The sequence below is a fragment of the Callospermophilus lateralis genome, chromosome 3 (assembly GCF_048772815.1).
Source record: "Callospermophilus lateralis isolate mCalLat2 chromosome 3, mCalLat2.hap1, whole genome shotgun sequence".
NCBI classification, from domain to species: domain Eukaryota; kingdom Metazoa; phylum Chordata; class Mammalia; order Rodentia; family Sciuridae; genus Callospermophilus; species Callospermophilus lateralis.
This window is the reverse complement of record NC_135307.1, coordinates 134,918,142-134,930,974: the sequence shown is the minus strand read 5'-3', so window position 1 is coordinate 134,930,974 and position 12,833 is coordinate 134,918,142. Positions and strand designations below refer to the sequence as shown.

The following is a 12,833-nucleotide window of genomic DNA, read 5'->3' as shown; positions in this document are numbered from 1 at the left end:
TGATGGATTCCCTGAAGCAGACAGCCCCAACAATTCCCATCATCAGCGCCCTCCACAATCAGAACACACTTGCTGTTCTCCATTCCAGCCACTGGGTGTCACTGCTGTCCCCTAGTGAATTGGAACCACAGAGCATTCATGGTGGAGCAGAAAGGAAGTAAAATGACCCCATCAGACCCACAGGATCCCAGACTTATCCCCTGGATTATGGCCTAACTTTGACCTTCTTCCAGAAAGAGACAGAAGGCCGCTCATTGAGTATCCACCATGTTCCAGACACTTTCCGCACACCATTTAATCAGTGGTAACATCTTAGCAACACCTCCCACTCTGCAGATAAAGACCAGGGAAACCGAATAACTTACTCATAATTAAAAAAAAAAAAAAAAAGCTAGGGGCGGAGCAAGGATTGGAACCCAGTTTTGACACCAAATTTCATGACCATGTCACTATACAAATAGACCCCCCCACCCCGAGATTGCAGTCTTGGTGCTATGGGCTGTGGTTTAATCAAGTTGGTTTGCAGTGACCTCAGAGTTGCTGGCACCTAGGAAAAAAACAAGTGGGGCTCAGACATCCATCCACGACACAAACACAATAAGGCTAAATGGCACCTCCCTCCCAGCAGAAATCATGGTCTAGTGCCCTCTTGTGACTTAACATGGAACTGAAAGGAAAGTGCTTTGGAGGTTCTTAAGGGTGTACTGGAGGGATCTGAGGTCACCCCTATCTCACAGGATTCCTAAATTCTTTCTACCAGGGCTGGTCCTGAGCCCCATCTGTGCCTGACAGGATTATTCCATGACAACAGCCAAAAGGAAGTCAGCTGGTAAATGGGAAGAGCGGCGGGGCCAAGAACAGTCATGAAACCACATGGGACAATATCTGCCAGAGACTGGGTGCTACCGAATTACCCAGGACAGGGATTGCTGGGATCCAACTCCTGGGCCTGGCAAGTGTGGAAGGCAGGCAGCAGAAAGGCTTTGACTGGGACATTCTGACATTTAGTACCCCAAATGGGTCGCTTAGCTGTGCAAACCAAAGCAACCTCCCCGTCACTGTGGCAGACACGTGCCTCTGCTAGTCGGCCTCCTTTTCCAATGTACACCACCTGGGTCCTCCTGTTGCCTCCCTCAGCTTCATCCATGTGTTGGTTCCCCTCATAATTTACTTTAATTCCACTCATTAAGGACCCTGAAATGTCATTGGACCTTACCTCTTAGAAACTTCCACTGCAATACTTGCCAGCCAGCCCTTGTGTACCCATCACATGCCAGGTACTTAGCATAATCTCATCAAATCCTCACAACCACTATACAAAGATGTCTTTATAAGCCTGATTTTTCAGAGGAGGAAACTGAGGCTCAGAGACACTGAGCAACTTGTCTAAACCCAAACGAGTCAGAACCAGGAAAATTGTCTAACTAAAAAAGTCTCTATTTTTCCTGCTACCTCTCAATAAAGAAAAAAAAAAAAAGAGTCACTAAAAAGCTCAGGGCACTGGAATTGTTCTAACTGAATACCCTGATTAGAACGCATCTGTGAGGGTATGTAAAATGAGAGAGGAGGAGGAGAAACTGGGAGCAGGAAGAACAGCTGAGGGCCATGAAAAGCACCCCTGCTTGTGGGGATGAGGTTCTGGATTATGGTAATGACTACGGGAGAAAACAAAAGGGAGGGGAAACAGCATTCAGAGTTTTACACATACTACTCATGTTCGCACTGACAAACCCGTATTATTTTTATTACCACCATTTTTCAGATGAGGAAACTGAGGGTCAAAAAAGTTCCATAGCCAGCCCAGGTCACAGCTGGTAGGAGGCAGAGTCACAATCTGAAGCTTCATTTAGTAGTTGCCATAAATAAATATGGTTACTTATGCAGATGGCTCCAGCCCAGTTGGAGGGTCATAAATGCTAACTTTCATTCCTGCTCTTCAGCAGCCTCGCCTCAGAAAAATTATCAGAAATGATAAGTCGGTGGGCAAAAATTGATCACAAGAGAGAGTGAGCCCTGTCTGCATCCCTTGGTCAGGCAGCTGTGGGAGGCCCTTCAGGTCAGAGAATAGGACCCAGCCCTGCAAGCTCAGCACCCACTACAGAAGCAAGAGACCTGGTCGCTAAAGCTGATAACAAGGCTCCTTCATAGACTTATTGGTACATGAATGGGAACAATCCCTGCTCAAACAAGCCTGCCTGGAACAGAAAAGGGCTGGCAGGTCACAGGAGGCAACAGAAACTGCTTGTGGAGGCAAGGCCCAAGCCCCTGGTTAGCAAAGGCACTTTCATGCCCCACCATGGGGTCTTCTTTGAAAGCAGACCCAGGGTCTAGAGAGCTTAAGAGATGGCACCAAGCTCTCATCTCTAAAAATTTCTAGGGCCTAGTGTTTACCCAGTACCTACATGGTGTTCAGTAATTCCCAAATTTGGATTGGAAGGCAGGGAGAGGTGAGAGACGCCTTCACGCCTGGGCTGGCATATCAAAACAGCCTGAGCCAGTATATAAAGCTCACTGCACAGTGTAACTGTCCATCAGCTTTTCTGTGTCCCTATCAAGACTGGATTTTCCTGGGCTGTGCTACACTCTTGGTTCATCTCCATTACTCCTATGCAAATGCGCTGCTTGCTGCAGCTGCTGCTAGGACTGATATGCGGCTGAAAGGGGACAGTCCCTCTGTCCAGGGCAGTCTCTCAGCCCCTTCCTGGGGAACCCAGAAGCTCCTGAGCCTGAAAGGCTGGGACAGGAGTTTCATATTGCTGGACAGCACAGAAGCAAGCACAGAAGCTTGCTGAGAGAGGCCCTGCCTAGGGGAGAGCTGACCTCCCGCCTCAGGCCTAGCTCAGGGAATCTTTGATAGTACAAGCTGACTATGCACTTCCCACCCTGCTAGGGCCACATTGCAGCTCCACCCCTCACCCTCTGAAGTCACCAGCCTTGACGGTCTTGTGCGCCACACTGCCCTCTGGTGGCCACCATGAGTCTAGCCGAAGCCGATATTGGCAAGCAGGAAGCCACAGGCTTTAAGGTTTGTTTACAGAGACCTCAAAGGTGCTGTGCACAGAACACAGAAGAAAGGCCCTTGGGGGGGGCACAATGATGCCCTCAGATGCACGCACACCATGCGGTGTACTGTGACAGGTAGCCAGGATTAGGACTTTAATCTGAGATCTCTCTTAGTTGGAGGCTCTTTCCCCTACCTCTGTAATCCCTCAGCCTCAGAGCAGACACCAGAGGGCAGGGGGCCAGTCACACAGCTAGAGAGGCAGGGTCCCTGCGTCCTGCTCCACTTTGTACTAGGAATTCACTGGATGCTTGAGCCAAATCCATTCACTTCTCATAAGCCTCAAGTTCTTCCTCTATAAAACTGAGTTTGGCCCAAAGTATTTCTGAGTCTCTTTCCAGATCTACCGAATGACCGTTCAGAGTGCTGATATTCCTAAGTCAAAAATCTTCCCCCAGTCATCTGGAAGTGGAAATAGCCAACATCGTGCTGGATTGTTCACAAAGCCTGTTGAGTACATCACTACATGGCTTCAACAGTGACCAATAAACCTTTAAGGGGGCCAGGCTGCAAGTTACATGACACCGACTCCCAGGAGTGGAAATTGAGGTCCAGAGAGGTTCTATGACATGGCAAATTCATACAGCCAGGAAGCAGCAACATTGAGAGTGTGCTCGCAAATGCCCTGCGATCTTAGCTGTTTTGCAGGACACTCTGTCTCCATGGGGACAGCTATAGCCATCACCCATGCTCATAGCTCATCCCTGCAGAGAGACAGATGGAATATCAGTGAGCAAGGATGGAGAGCTGGGACAACAGATAGGAGACTGGGAGTAGAGGCTGCTTATTTGTGCAGGAGGCAAGAGAAGGGGACAGAAAGAACCAGAATCCTCCCTTCAAGAAAGATGCTCTACCAGTTCCCAACTCTGGCTGCCCAGCATTTTGGATACTCCCTTCCTTCTTGCATCCAAATACATCCCCAAAACCTCAAAGCTCTAGCTGGGAGAAGCCACTCCACCCTCTGTTGCCCCATCCAGGTTCTCTCTGGCCATGGGCAGCCAGGGACATCATCCTGTGAACCATGCCTCCACCCAAAGAGGAGCTGACTGGTGACCCAGCCACCAGCTCCCTGAGGCCCTGCCAGCTTCCACTATCACCTGGGTCACCATAGGACTGGTGCAACGTCAGAGGCCAGGCTACCATGGGGTGGTCAAAGAGGCCTCAAGGGAGGACTGGTTATCGGGAACCGGTCAAGAGGAAAGCCCAAAAGCCTCCCCCACCATTAGAGGCCAGGGACTGTGTTGGCCAAAACTGCCTGACCAACATCATACCCATAATTACCCCATTTGCCTTACCCTCTAACCCCAGCCAGGGCAATTCTCACCTAGGAAATTAGAATAACAGCAAAGACCTTCATTTCAATGCTTTTACTTTCCTATTAACTTATCATAATACCAGTATATTTGTGTGCATGTGTATATGTAGACATGATTACATGCATATATATATATATATATATATATATATATATATATATATATATATATACACATGTGTATGTTAGTATGCTTACAAATATAGGAAGAGAATATAGGCAAAAGAGCTTAATATTTAAATGCTAGATTACTTAAAAACTTATTGGCTGTATGAAATTAAGCAAGACAAGTACCTTCCCTGGACTCAGTTTCCTCATCTATATAATGGGACTAATAACACTTAATTCATAGAGTTGGTATGATGCCACAATGAAGTATTATCCTTAAGTGCTTTGAACAGTGTCTGGAACAAGTGTTCAATAAATGCTAGCAACCATTGGTTCTCTTGTCCTTTAATAAATACTAGCCATAATTAGTTATCATGTACTCAATAGATGCTAGCTGTTATTAGTTATCATGTATCGACAGCTTTCTCTGTGCCAGACATGACACAGGACACTGAACTTCAACAGAGTGCTGCTGTAAAACAGCTGTTATGATTATCCTTATCTTACAGATAAGGAAATTGAGGCCTGGAGGAGGGAAGAGATTTGTCCACAGGGCTGGAGGAGCGGCTGGAAAAACTGGGCATAGGACGAGAGTAGCTTCTAGAGTCTCCATGTTTGATGATGTCTACCTAAGGAAGAAATTCTGAATCTTCCATCACCCAGTACCTGGGGCCCTTTAGATGGGATAAGCCAGCAGGGGACCAGGGACAGAGGTGTGACCAGAGAGAAAGGACAGGCTCCCAAGTGTGCAGAGCCCAGTTCTGCAGTCCCACATGTAAATAGCTCAGCAGAAACTCTCATTGAGTTTATTTCTAATTGGCGTGGGCTGCGGGCTGCCAGGAGCCCTGGGGCTGCCAGCCTTATACACACTTGTCGCCTCTGGGGACCCTGAATTTGGAAATATCACCCCAGAGGGAGATGCAGTTGTGGGGGAGGCTCTGGCTTTGTCAAAGTGCCCAGAACAGGAGCCAGGGTAGAGTAGGAGGCCACACCCTGACCTGGGAGCATGCCTGGGAAGAGAAGTCTCCCAGCAACCTGGGAACCCCCAGCTGAGTCCTGCCCTTTGGACTTCAGGACCTTCGTGGGGAACAAGAGGAGGATGGGCTTGCAGTGATGCCCTCCAGTTCTGAATGCTGGTGGGCCCTGTGATTAGGGCAGCTAAAACTTGGGGGGATCCTCCTGGAGTGTTCTGAAGACTCCAGCGGATGCTGAGCTTTGGTTTGGGCTTTAATGGAGTCCTTACTCTTTGATGACCAACCCCATCAAAAAGGAGCCTGCAATGGGCCCTGCCACCAGAGTATTCGAGACAGGTGAGGCTCAGGGAATGATAAATGACTTGAGATGATGGCTCAGTTGGTCACCAGATCTGTTGGCGACCAGCCTCCAATAAGTCCAGCCTCCATTAGGCTACTTTTAGAACAGTTACCAGGTCACTCAACCGCCCTCCACAAGTCCCATGAAACAGGTCATTACCTACCCCCACCCCTTGAAAGTGAAGCCACCTTCTGGATAAAAATGTTCAGCATCCCCCTTCCCAACACACCAGAGGACATGCAGCGGCAGGGCCATGGCGCAGAAGCAGCAGTTTCCGGCTACCCCAAAGCCTCTGGACCTTTTCACTGGGGAGCCAGAGCAACTCAAACACCTGGGACTCCAGTTTTGTTCTTGACTTTGGTGAATCTGTAAAATGGGACTAATAATGTCTGCTTTTGCAAAAACAAACTCAACAGTTTCTAAGTAGCATGTAAACTGGGAATCAATATAAATGAGTGTGGGTTATTCATACAGATGGAGAATTTGCTTCATTGGGACAAACAGGCAGGTTCCTCATAGGTACTAGGAGATCATCTTTTGAGAGCTCCCCTAACCTGGTCTTGCCTCATGTCCCTCTGTCCACTGCCTAAATCGTCTAATTCCCCTTGGAACAGCACCAAGAGGGAGATCCAAGGGTTTCAGTATCACCTCTCCTGTCCCTCACTCACCTTCCTCTCAAGCTCAGCACTTTCCTATCACAAGAACAAGGGCACCAAGCTTTTTTAAATTTTATTTTACATGATTTGGCAATAAAAAAATTTGCAACCCAAATACTCATATTTTTCATGTGCTTAGGTATCTTTATACATTAAATATTAAATATTCCCTTTTCTAGGCAAAAATACTTTCAAGTAGAATTCTAATGTTTCCTTCTCTCACCCAGTGGAGGCCCCTGCTCCAGCAATGAGTGGAGAACTTTGTGGGGAACATGTCTTCCTGGCCCTGAGCCCAGGGTGCAGAATGGGGGGCATGAAGCTAGGTACCCAGCCACTAAGGAGAGGCTGCAGGCCCTGGCACATTCTTAAGTGTGACATTTGGTCTAGGAAGTTGACTTCAAATTGTGTCATATATCACAAATTATTTCAAAGTCTGTGTGAACCTGAGATTTCTAGATGTGGGAGAGGGAGGAAGGAGGAAATGACAGGTGGCCCACAGCCAGTGAGAGAGCCCAATACACCCTCCTCTTGGTGTTATCACAAGAGTGACCACCATCCCAAAGAAGGGACCCTTAGCCCTGGCCTGGCTAAGCTTCCTGGGGGATATTCATTGGTTCGGGGATGACAGAGGTCCAAACTGGAAGGGACACTGGGCCCCATGGCCTCAATTCATAGCTGAATTCATAAGCTCAGAAAGACTGTAGCCCTGTGATACACAGCTCAAGAGGGCTAGAAGAGGGGTCCCAATCCTTCCCCTATTCCTAACCTGCTACTTTCTGGGAAGAGAGGCCAATGAGGTGCCTGTGACCTCAACACAAACCACTCAATGGAGAACTTGGGATAGGAACCACAGGCCACAGTAGAGGAACCACCATACTGGCAAGAGCCATCCCCAGAGAGGGCCACAGGTTATGCACACCTACCCACTCAAGATTCACCTGGGGTGGCATCCTGCTCCTTCCTCAGACAGAAGGAAGGACCAGCCAGGGCTGACTGGCAGGGTGAGGACAGACAGCATCACAGACAAGCCAGTGTCTGGCCCTCCCTCCCTTCAGCAGCACACTTAGCCAGGCAGGAGGGTGGCCGGAGCCTTGCAGGACCCTGAGGAGCCTCCAGGCTCCAAGCTCAACTGTCCTGGAGCTGGTATACAAGTACTGTCAAAGCTATTGGCAGGCCAGGCTGATCTTGCCCGAAGCTTTCACATTTGCAGGTTCCATGAAACCGCAGGGCCAATGTCCTTGGCCCCAGGGAGTCCTATGGAAGCTTGACCTACTGGGCTTGCTGAGGCTGAAACTCTAGATCCAGGGAGGGCCTGAAGCCAACCAACAGCCCTGCCTCAGTGTAAAATCCCAAAACCAGTGGGGTCCAGGGCCCCAGCTTTTATCCTGGAAGTATCTCTTTCCCCAGGGCTGTAACTACTGCCCCTTCCAAATCTCACCTCAAAGTTCCCTATGCCTCCCCCCTCAGGCCTAGCTCCAATCCTGGGGCTTGAGCACCTTGCTAAGCCTCCTGACCAATGGTTTTGGGGCCTGGTTCACATTTTGCTGGAACCCCAGTTCTCACTGGTAATTGCCAAAGCTGAGTCTCCCCTTGATACTTAGAAAGGTGGAGAATCAAAGAGTCAATATGGCAAAGTCCCATATGCCCCCTCTGCCAGTGAGGAGAGAGTCTTCAGGGGAAGCAGAGAAAATAAAGGGACCAGACAGCTGCCAAATGCTGTGGTGGCTAGGGGTGACACCCAGCTGGCAGCTCAGCATCCCAGCCAAGAGCCCATGGTCTTTGCAAGCCCAGGCAACTAGTTTCAAGAACATCTGGCTCAGAAATGCCATCTTCTTCTTTCCATCTTCTTTCTAACAGCCAAGGAGGCACCACTCCAACCCAGCCCAGACAGCCCACCATCCCAGCCACCACCCTCCTGCCTTTGTGACGTCAGAGACTGGTTGGGCGTGGCTGCGCATGGACATTTCTAGATGAGGCCACTGTGTATCAAGAGCTTCAATGGCAGAAGGATTGGTCTCCTGAACAAAAAGTCCAAAAGGAAAAGTCCTTTGGAGCAGCTTGGCACTGAGAGAGGCAGAAGTGAGACCCCACACTTCTACCCTGACATTTTATAGCTAATTTCTTCATGATACCAGGAAGTGGCGGAAGCGATGGTAGCTGTCCACCCAAGGCAGCCCTCGGCCCGGCTCAGATAGGGACAGGAACCATCCCACATACTGCCTTGAGAAGCAGAATCACAGGCTCACGGACCTCTTGTGCCTCTGAAAACTCAAGACAATCCATCCAGCACCCAAGGGAGGGACCTGAGGGTGAATCTGCAGAGGCCCCACCCTCCTTATACCTAGAGCCCATCCAAGCCCACCTAGAAGCAAACACCAGTCCCCAGAGCTTTAGGCTGACAGGAGGCTGGGGGCCTCCTTAAAACCTTGTCTCTGCAAACATCATAAATTCAAAGAGCACTTCTCCAGGCCAAGCTAAGGCAAGGCCCTTCCACTTGCCCCTCAAGCCCCTTCATCCTGTAGAGTGCCACAGAGCGGGGCCTGCAATCGTGCGCTGGAGAGAACATATTCCTAAGGCTGGTTCCACCCCAGACGAAGTTACTTTACCACCTGAGCCTCCATTTCCTCAGGGTAAAATAGGGATAGCCACATGCTCTTTCCAGGGTGAACAAGACTCCTCTCCCTCTCTCCAGGCTGTCTGCCTCCAGAGTAAAAGGCTTGGCCCTTTCCCGAGGTCAGTCAATACCAGTCACATATATAACAGGGCACTGGGGAGAAATGGGGCGAAGAAAGGTCATCCGACCCATGACCTCTGACCCTTCCCAATATACCACTCTCACAGCTCCTAGGGAATACAGTTCCCTTGCTCTTTGGTTTTGAGGCAGGTTTGGGGAAAAGAGTCCTGCCAGTCTGCCAGGGTTCCAGTCCTAAAACAAGAATGGGGGCATACACAGAGGGGTTTCCACCCCATTCCCTGTTTGCTATCCCCCCAGCTGTTCTCTTAGGGTCCCCTCCAATGCCAAAGAGGGTCAGAGGCTACCCTAGGCTCCTCCCATCACCATTGTATCCAGCAGCCTGGAAAGACCAATCCAACTCTTCTCTGTCAGACTGCTTCCCTGAGCCTCATTTTCAAAGGAGTGACACCTCTGTGTGGCTATAAAGAGCCTACGTGATTGTGACCATCTCTGCCTCCCACGGTAGCTACCATCCAACAGATACACACATCCATATCCATGGAACATGGAACAAACTAGATGCAGCTCACTGGCTCCCACAGACTCACATGGGGCCCCTGGGGCTCCTCCTCTTCAACCGGTAGCCCACCTAGTCCCTTGGAAATCCCTAGCTTGGACTCCCAAGTACCAGGACTAGCCACTGAGCTCTGTCTACTTCTCCACACATGGCTCCCCCAGATGTGCACTTCCAAGACAGTTTTCCTGACAATCTCACCAACGGCCCTTTTCCCTACATCCTGAGGGAAGCAGGACACTGTGGCCTACAAGGAAGGAGAGGGACAACTAGGTTCATCCTACTTCTCCTGCCCTCCTCCTCCTCCCCCTCTGCCTTGGCTGCTTGTCTTATCATCCCTGGCCAGGTTGAAGGTGGTGAGGGGTGAACAACAGAGCTGAGATATGGGTCCAGCTTGCCTCTTGAGCCAGGAGTCAGGAACATCTCCTGGGCTGTCCATTTCCCTCGAACTGTCAGCTGCAAGAATGAAAGCAGTCTCCATTAAGCCAAGAGGGCTGGCGGGCTTTGGAGAGAGCAGGACTGCAATTCCTCCTGGCTTTGCGGCCCCATCGCACTGGGCTGAAGCAAGAGAGAGCTGACGCTAGGAGAGCAGCACCAATGGCACATTCAGCCCCTCTTGCTTGAGTCCTTTCAAGAGGTAAAGAGCCACCCCAAATGCTTTCCTCAGACCTGGCCAGCACTTCGGGGCAAACCTCTCTCAGCATCCTACCCATTCCTGGAGGTTCCCAGGGGACGGGAACCTTGAGGAGAAATAAAGGAGAACCATCCTCTGAACATCCCAGAGCATCCACACCCTTCTGTAGGGTGGCAGGATTGGAAGGGGGGGGGGGGTCACCTGGCCAAGGAATAAAAGAAAGGATGGGCAGTTTCACAGGTCCCTAAGCTCTTGCTTCCTGCCCTTCCTATGCTTCTGTTCCCCATCTCTATTAAAGAAAAATAAGAGCAGGTCACCACAGGTCTCAGATGGGGCAGAACCAGGCAAAAGCCAAGCAGAGTTCAATTTTCCACATAAACAGATCCGCACCATGCTAGAAGAAACCCCCTTCCCAAAACACACGTCCTCTCCTCCCTTCATCATCCTGACTCGGAATTATCCAGAGCAGTCATCAAAGCCCAAGCACAGAAAGGGATCTGTAGGCGCCCAGATGCAGATGAGGGTGGGAAAAGGGGGTGTCCTCAGAAATGCCCAAAATGGGGCTGGAGAGGGCCGGCCGGCGGGAGGGAAAGGAAAGAGGTAGGCGTCCATGACGGCCTGGACACGTCCAAAGTCTCCCCACGAGCAGCCAGCTCCCAACTTGTTTACTTGTCAGCGTGTTTGGCTGTCTCAAAAGGAAATAGTTAAAACATCTCTCGGCTGGATCGCAAGCAGTCCCTATCTGTCACCTTCCCTCCCGGCTAAGCGCTGCCTGCGCCGCCGCTATCGCTGCCGCCGCCTCTGCCAGGAAATCGAGCCTCGTCTACTTTATTCCACTTGAGCGTGGCCAAACTGTTGCTATTTAGTGGGGGGCAAAGAACCCAATTCGCACCCTCGAAATCAGCCTACAGCGGGTGGGGTGGGGGCGGGGGCGGGAGCTGAGCCCGCAAGCCCTGGGCCCGCTCTAGGGTCCTCTCCCGGGAGAGGTACACACAAGCATCACCGGATCACGCCTCGCCAGGGCCAGAGTCACCTGGAATACGCAGCCCGAGAGCATCTCCCGAGCCAGAGCGAGCCTGACGCGCGCCCAGCGGGCAGCGGGTAGTGGCGAGCTGGGGCGGGCGTAGGGCCGGCTCCCGGGCCGCGGGCGGGCGAAAGGGAGACACCGAGCGAGGGGGAGGCGGGCTGGGGAGCGGCCGCCTGACTTACATGGAAGTGATATTCCTTGAGATGTCCGTGATGTTGATGCTGGCGTTCCCATTGCTGTTCCCTGAATCCTGCCCTTCCAGGAGGGGGAAGAGGTTCCCATCGTCCGGCCGCCGGCAATTGATCTCAGTCTTGCTGCAGACACAATTTGCAGGGCAAGCCAGCACGGAGCCCACATAGTCCAGCCAGACGCTTCCCAGCAAGAAAATCCGCCAGAAACTACACTTGGCTGGGCAAAGAGAGACATCCATCTCCGATCGCTGCTTCTAAAAAAGAGGAGGAGGAGAGGAGAGGGGGGTGGGGTGGGGGGAGTGGGGAGAGCAGGGGGGGAAGGAAACAAAGACGGCGAGGGAGGGGGGAAGGGGGAGGGGGGCCTCTGCCTTTGAAACGCCGAGCGATCAGATGCAAAATCCTTCAGCGTCTGAAACCATCGCGGCCGCCGCCGCCGCCGCCGCCGCCGCCGCCGCCGGGTGGGAGCCGCGGGGAGCGCCTAGTGGCGCGGTCTGCCGGGCATGGTGGCCGGCTCGGCGCTCGCTGGCTTGTCGGGTCCAGGGGCTCTGGAAGCGAGGCGCGCTCTCCGACTCCGAGACTTTGCCGGGTTGCAACAGACGGTGGGAAGGCAAAAATAATAATAATAAAAACGGGGGGAAAGAAAAAGGAAAAATGGTGCTAAAGTCACCAAGTCCCACCTACTGGGCAGAATTAAAACGGACACACCTGCAAAACACACACACACTCACACATACACACACCCAGTGCTGGAGGAAGAAGCAGGAAGATGCAGTCGGAGCTGCAGCAGCCGCCGCGAATGGCTCGCTGCGCGCCTGCAGAAATGTACAAGTGCTCCGAGCCTTACGAAACGCACGGGTTATCGGAGCGTCTTCCTCGGCTCCCTCCCTCCCTCCTCCCCTCCCTCGTCGTGGCCTCCTCCCCCTGCCCCCCGCCCGGGCTGGGAGCGGCAGAAGAGCGGAATCTCCCCCCTCCCTCCCCTCCCCACACCCCTCTCCCAACCCCCCCCCCACCCGGTCCTCTCCCTCCTCCTTCCCCACCCACCCACCCACTCGCCGGCTCGCGGCTCTCGCTGACACCGCCACCCGCAGCCGTGCGGCTGCCCGCCCGCCCGCTCCAAGCTTCCCGGCCCCGCGCCCGCTCGCCGCAGCCAAGGGGAAACCGAGACGGAAGGGAAAAAGTTGCAGTTGGGATTGCGAGGGTCGGCGCTGGGGAGGGAGAGTTGGCAAGCTGGCTGCGCGACACGAAAGGCGCTCTCCTCTCCACTTTTTGGCCCTCGTGC

General features: G+C 52.1%; 1 protein-coding gene across 5 annotated transcripts in view; it reads right to left on the bottom strand.

The window, feature by feature from the left end:
* Window positions 1-12,515, bottom strand: part of Ntrk3 (neurotrophic receptor tyrosine kinase 3) — a 374,486-nt gene extending 361,971 nt beyond the window's left edge. The window contains exons 1-2 of one of the 5 annotated variants that reach the window (XM_076851378.2): window positions 11,923-12,515; window positions 11,546-11,808 (exon numbers count right to left, since the gene is read on the bottom strand). In XM_076851378.2, the coding sequence (XP_076707493.1) occupies window positions 11,546-11,793 (248 nt within the window). In that variant the 5' untranslated portion in view covers window positions 11,794-11,808; window positions 11,923-12,515. Of the gene's footprint in view, window positions 1-11,545 lie in introns of all 5 variants that reach the window. The other 4 variants (XM_076851377.2, XM_076851379.2, XM_076851381.2 and 1 more) reach the window with 4 other exon arrangements.
* Window positions 12,516-12,833: the final 318 nt, after the last annotated feature.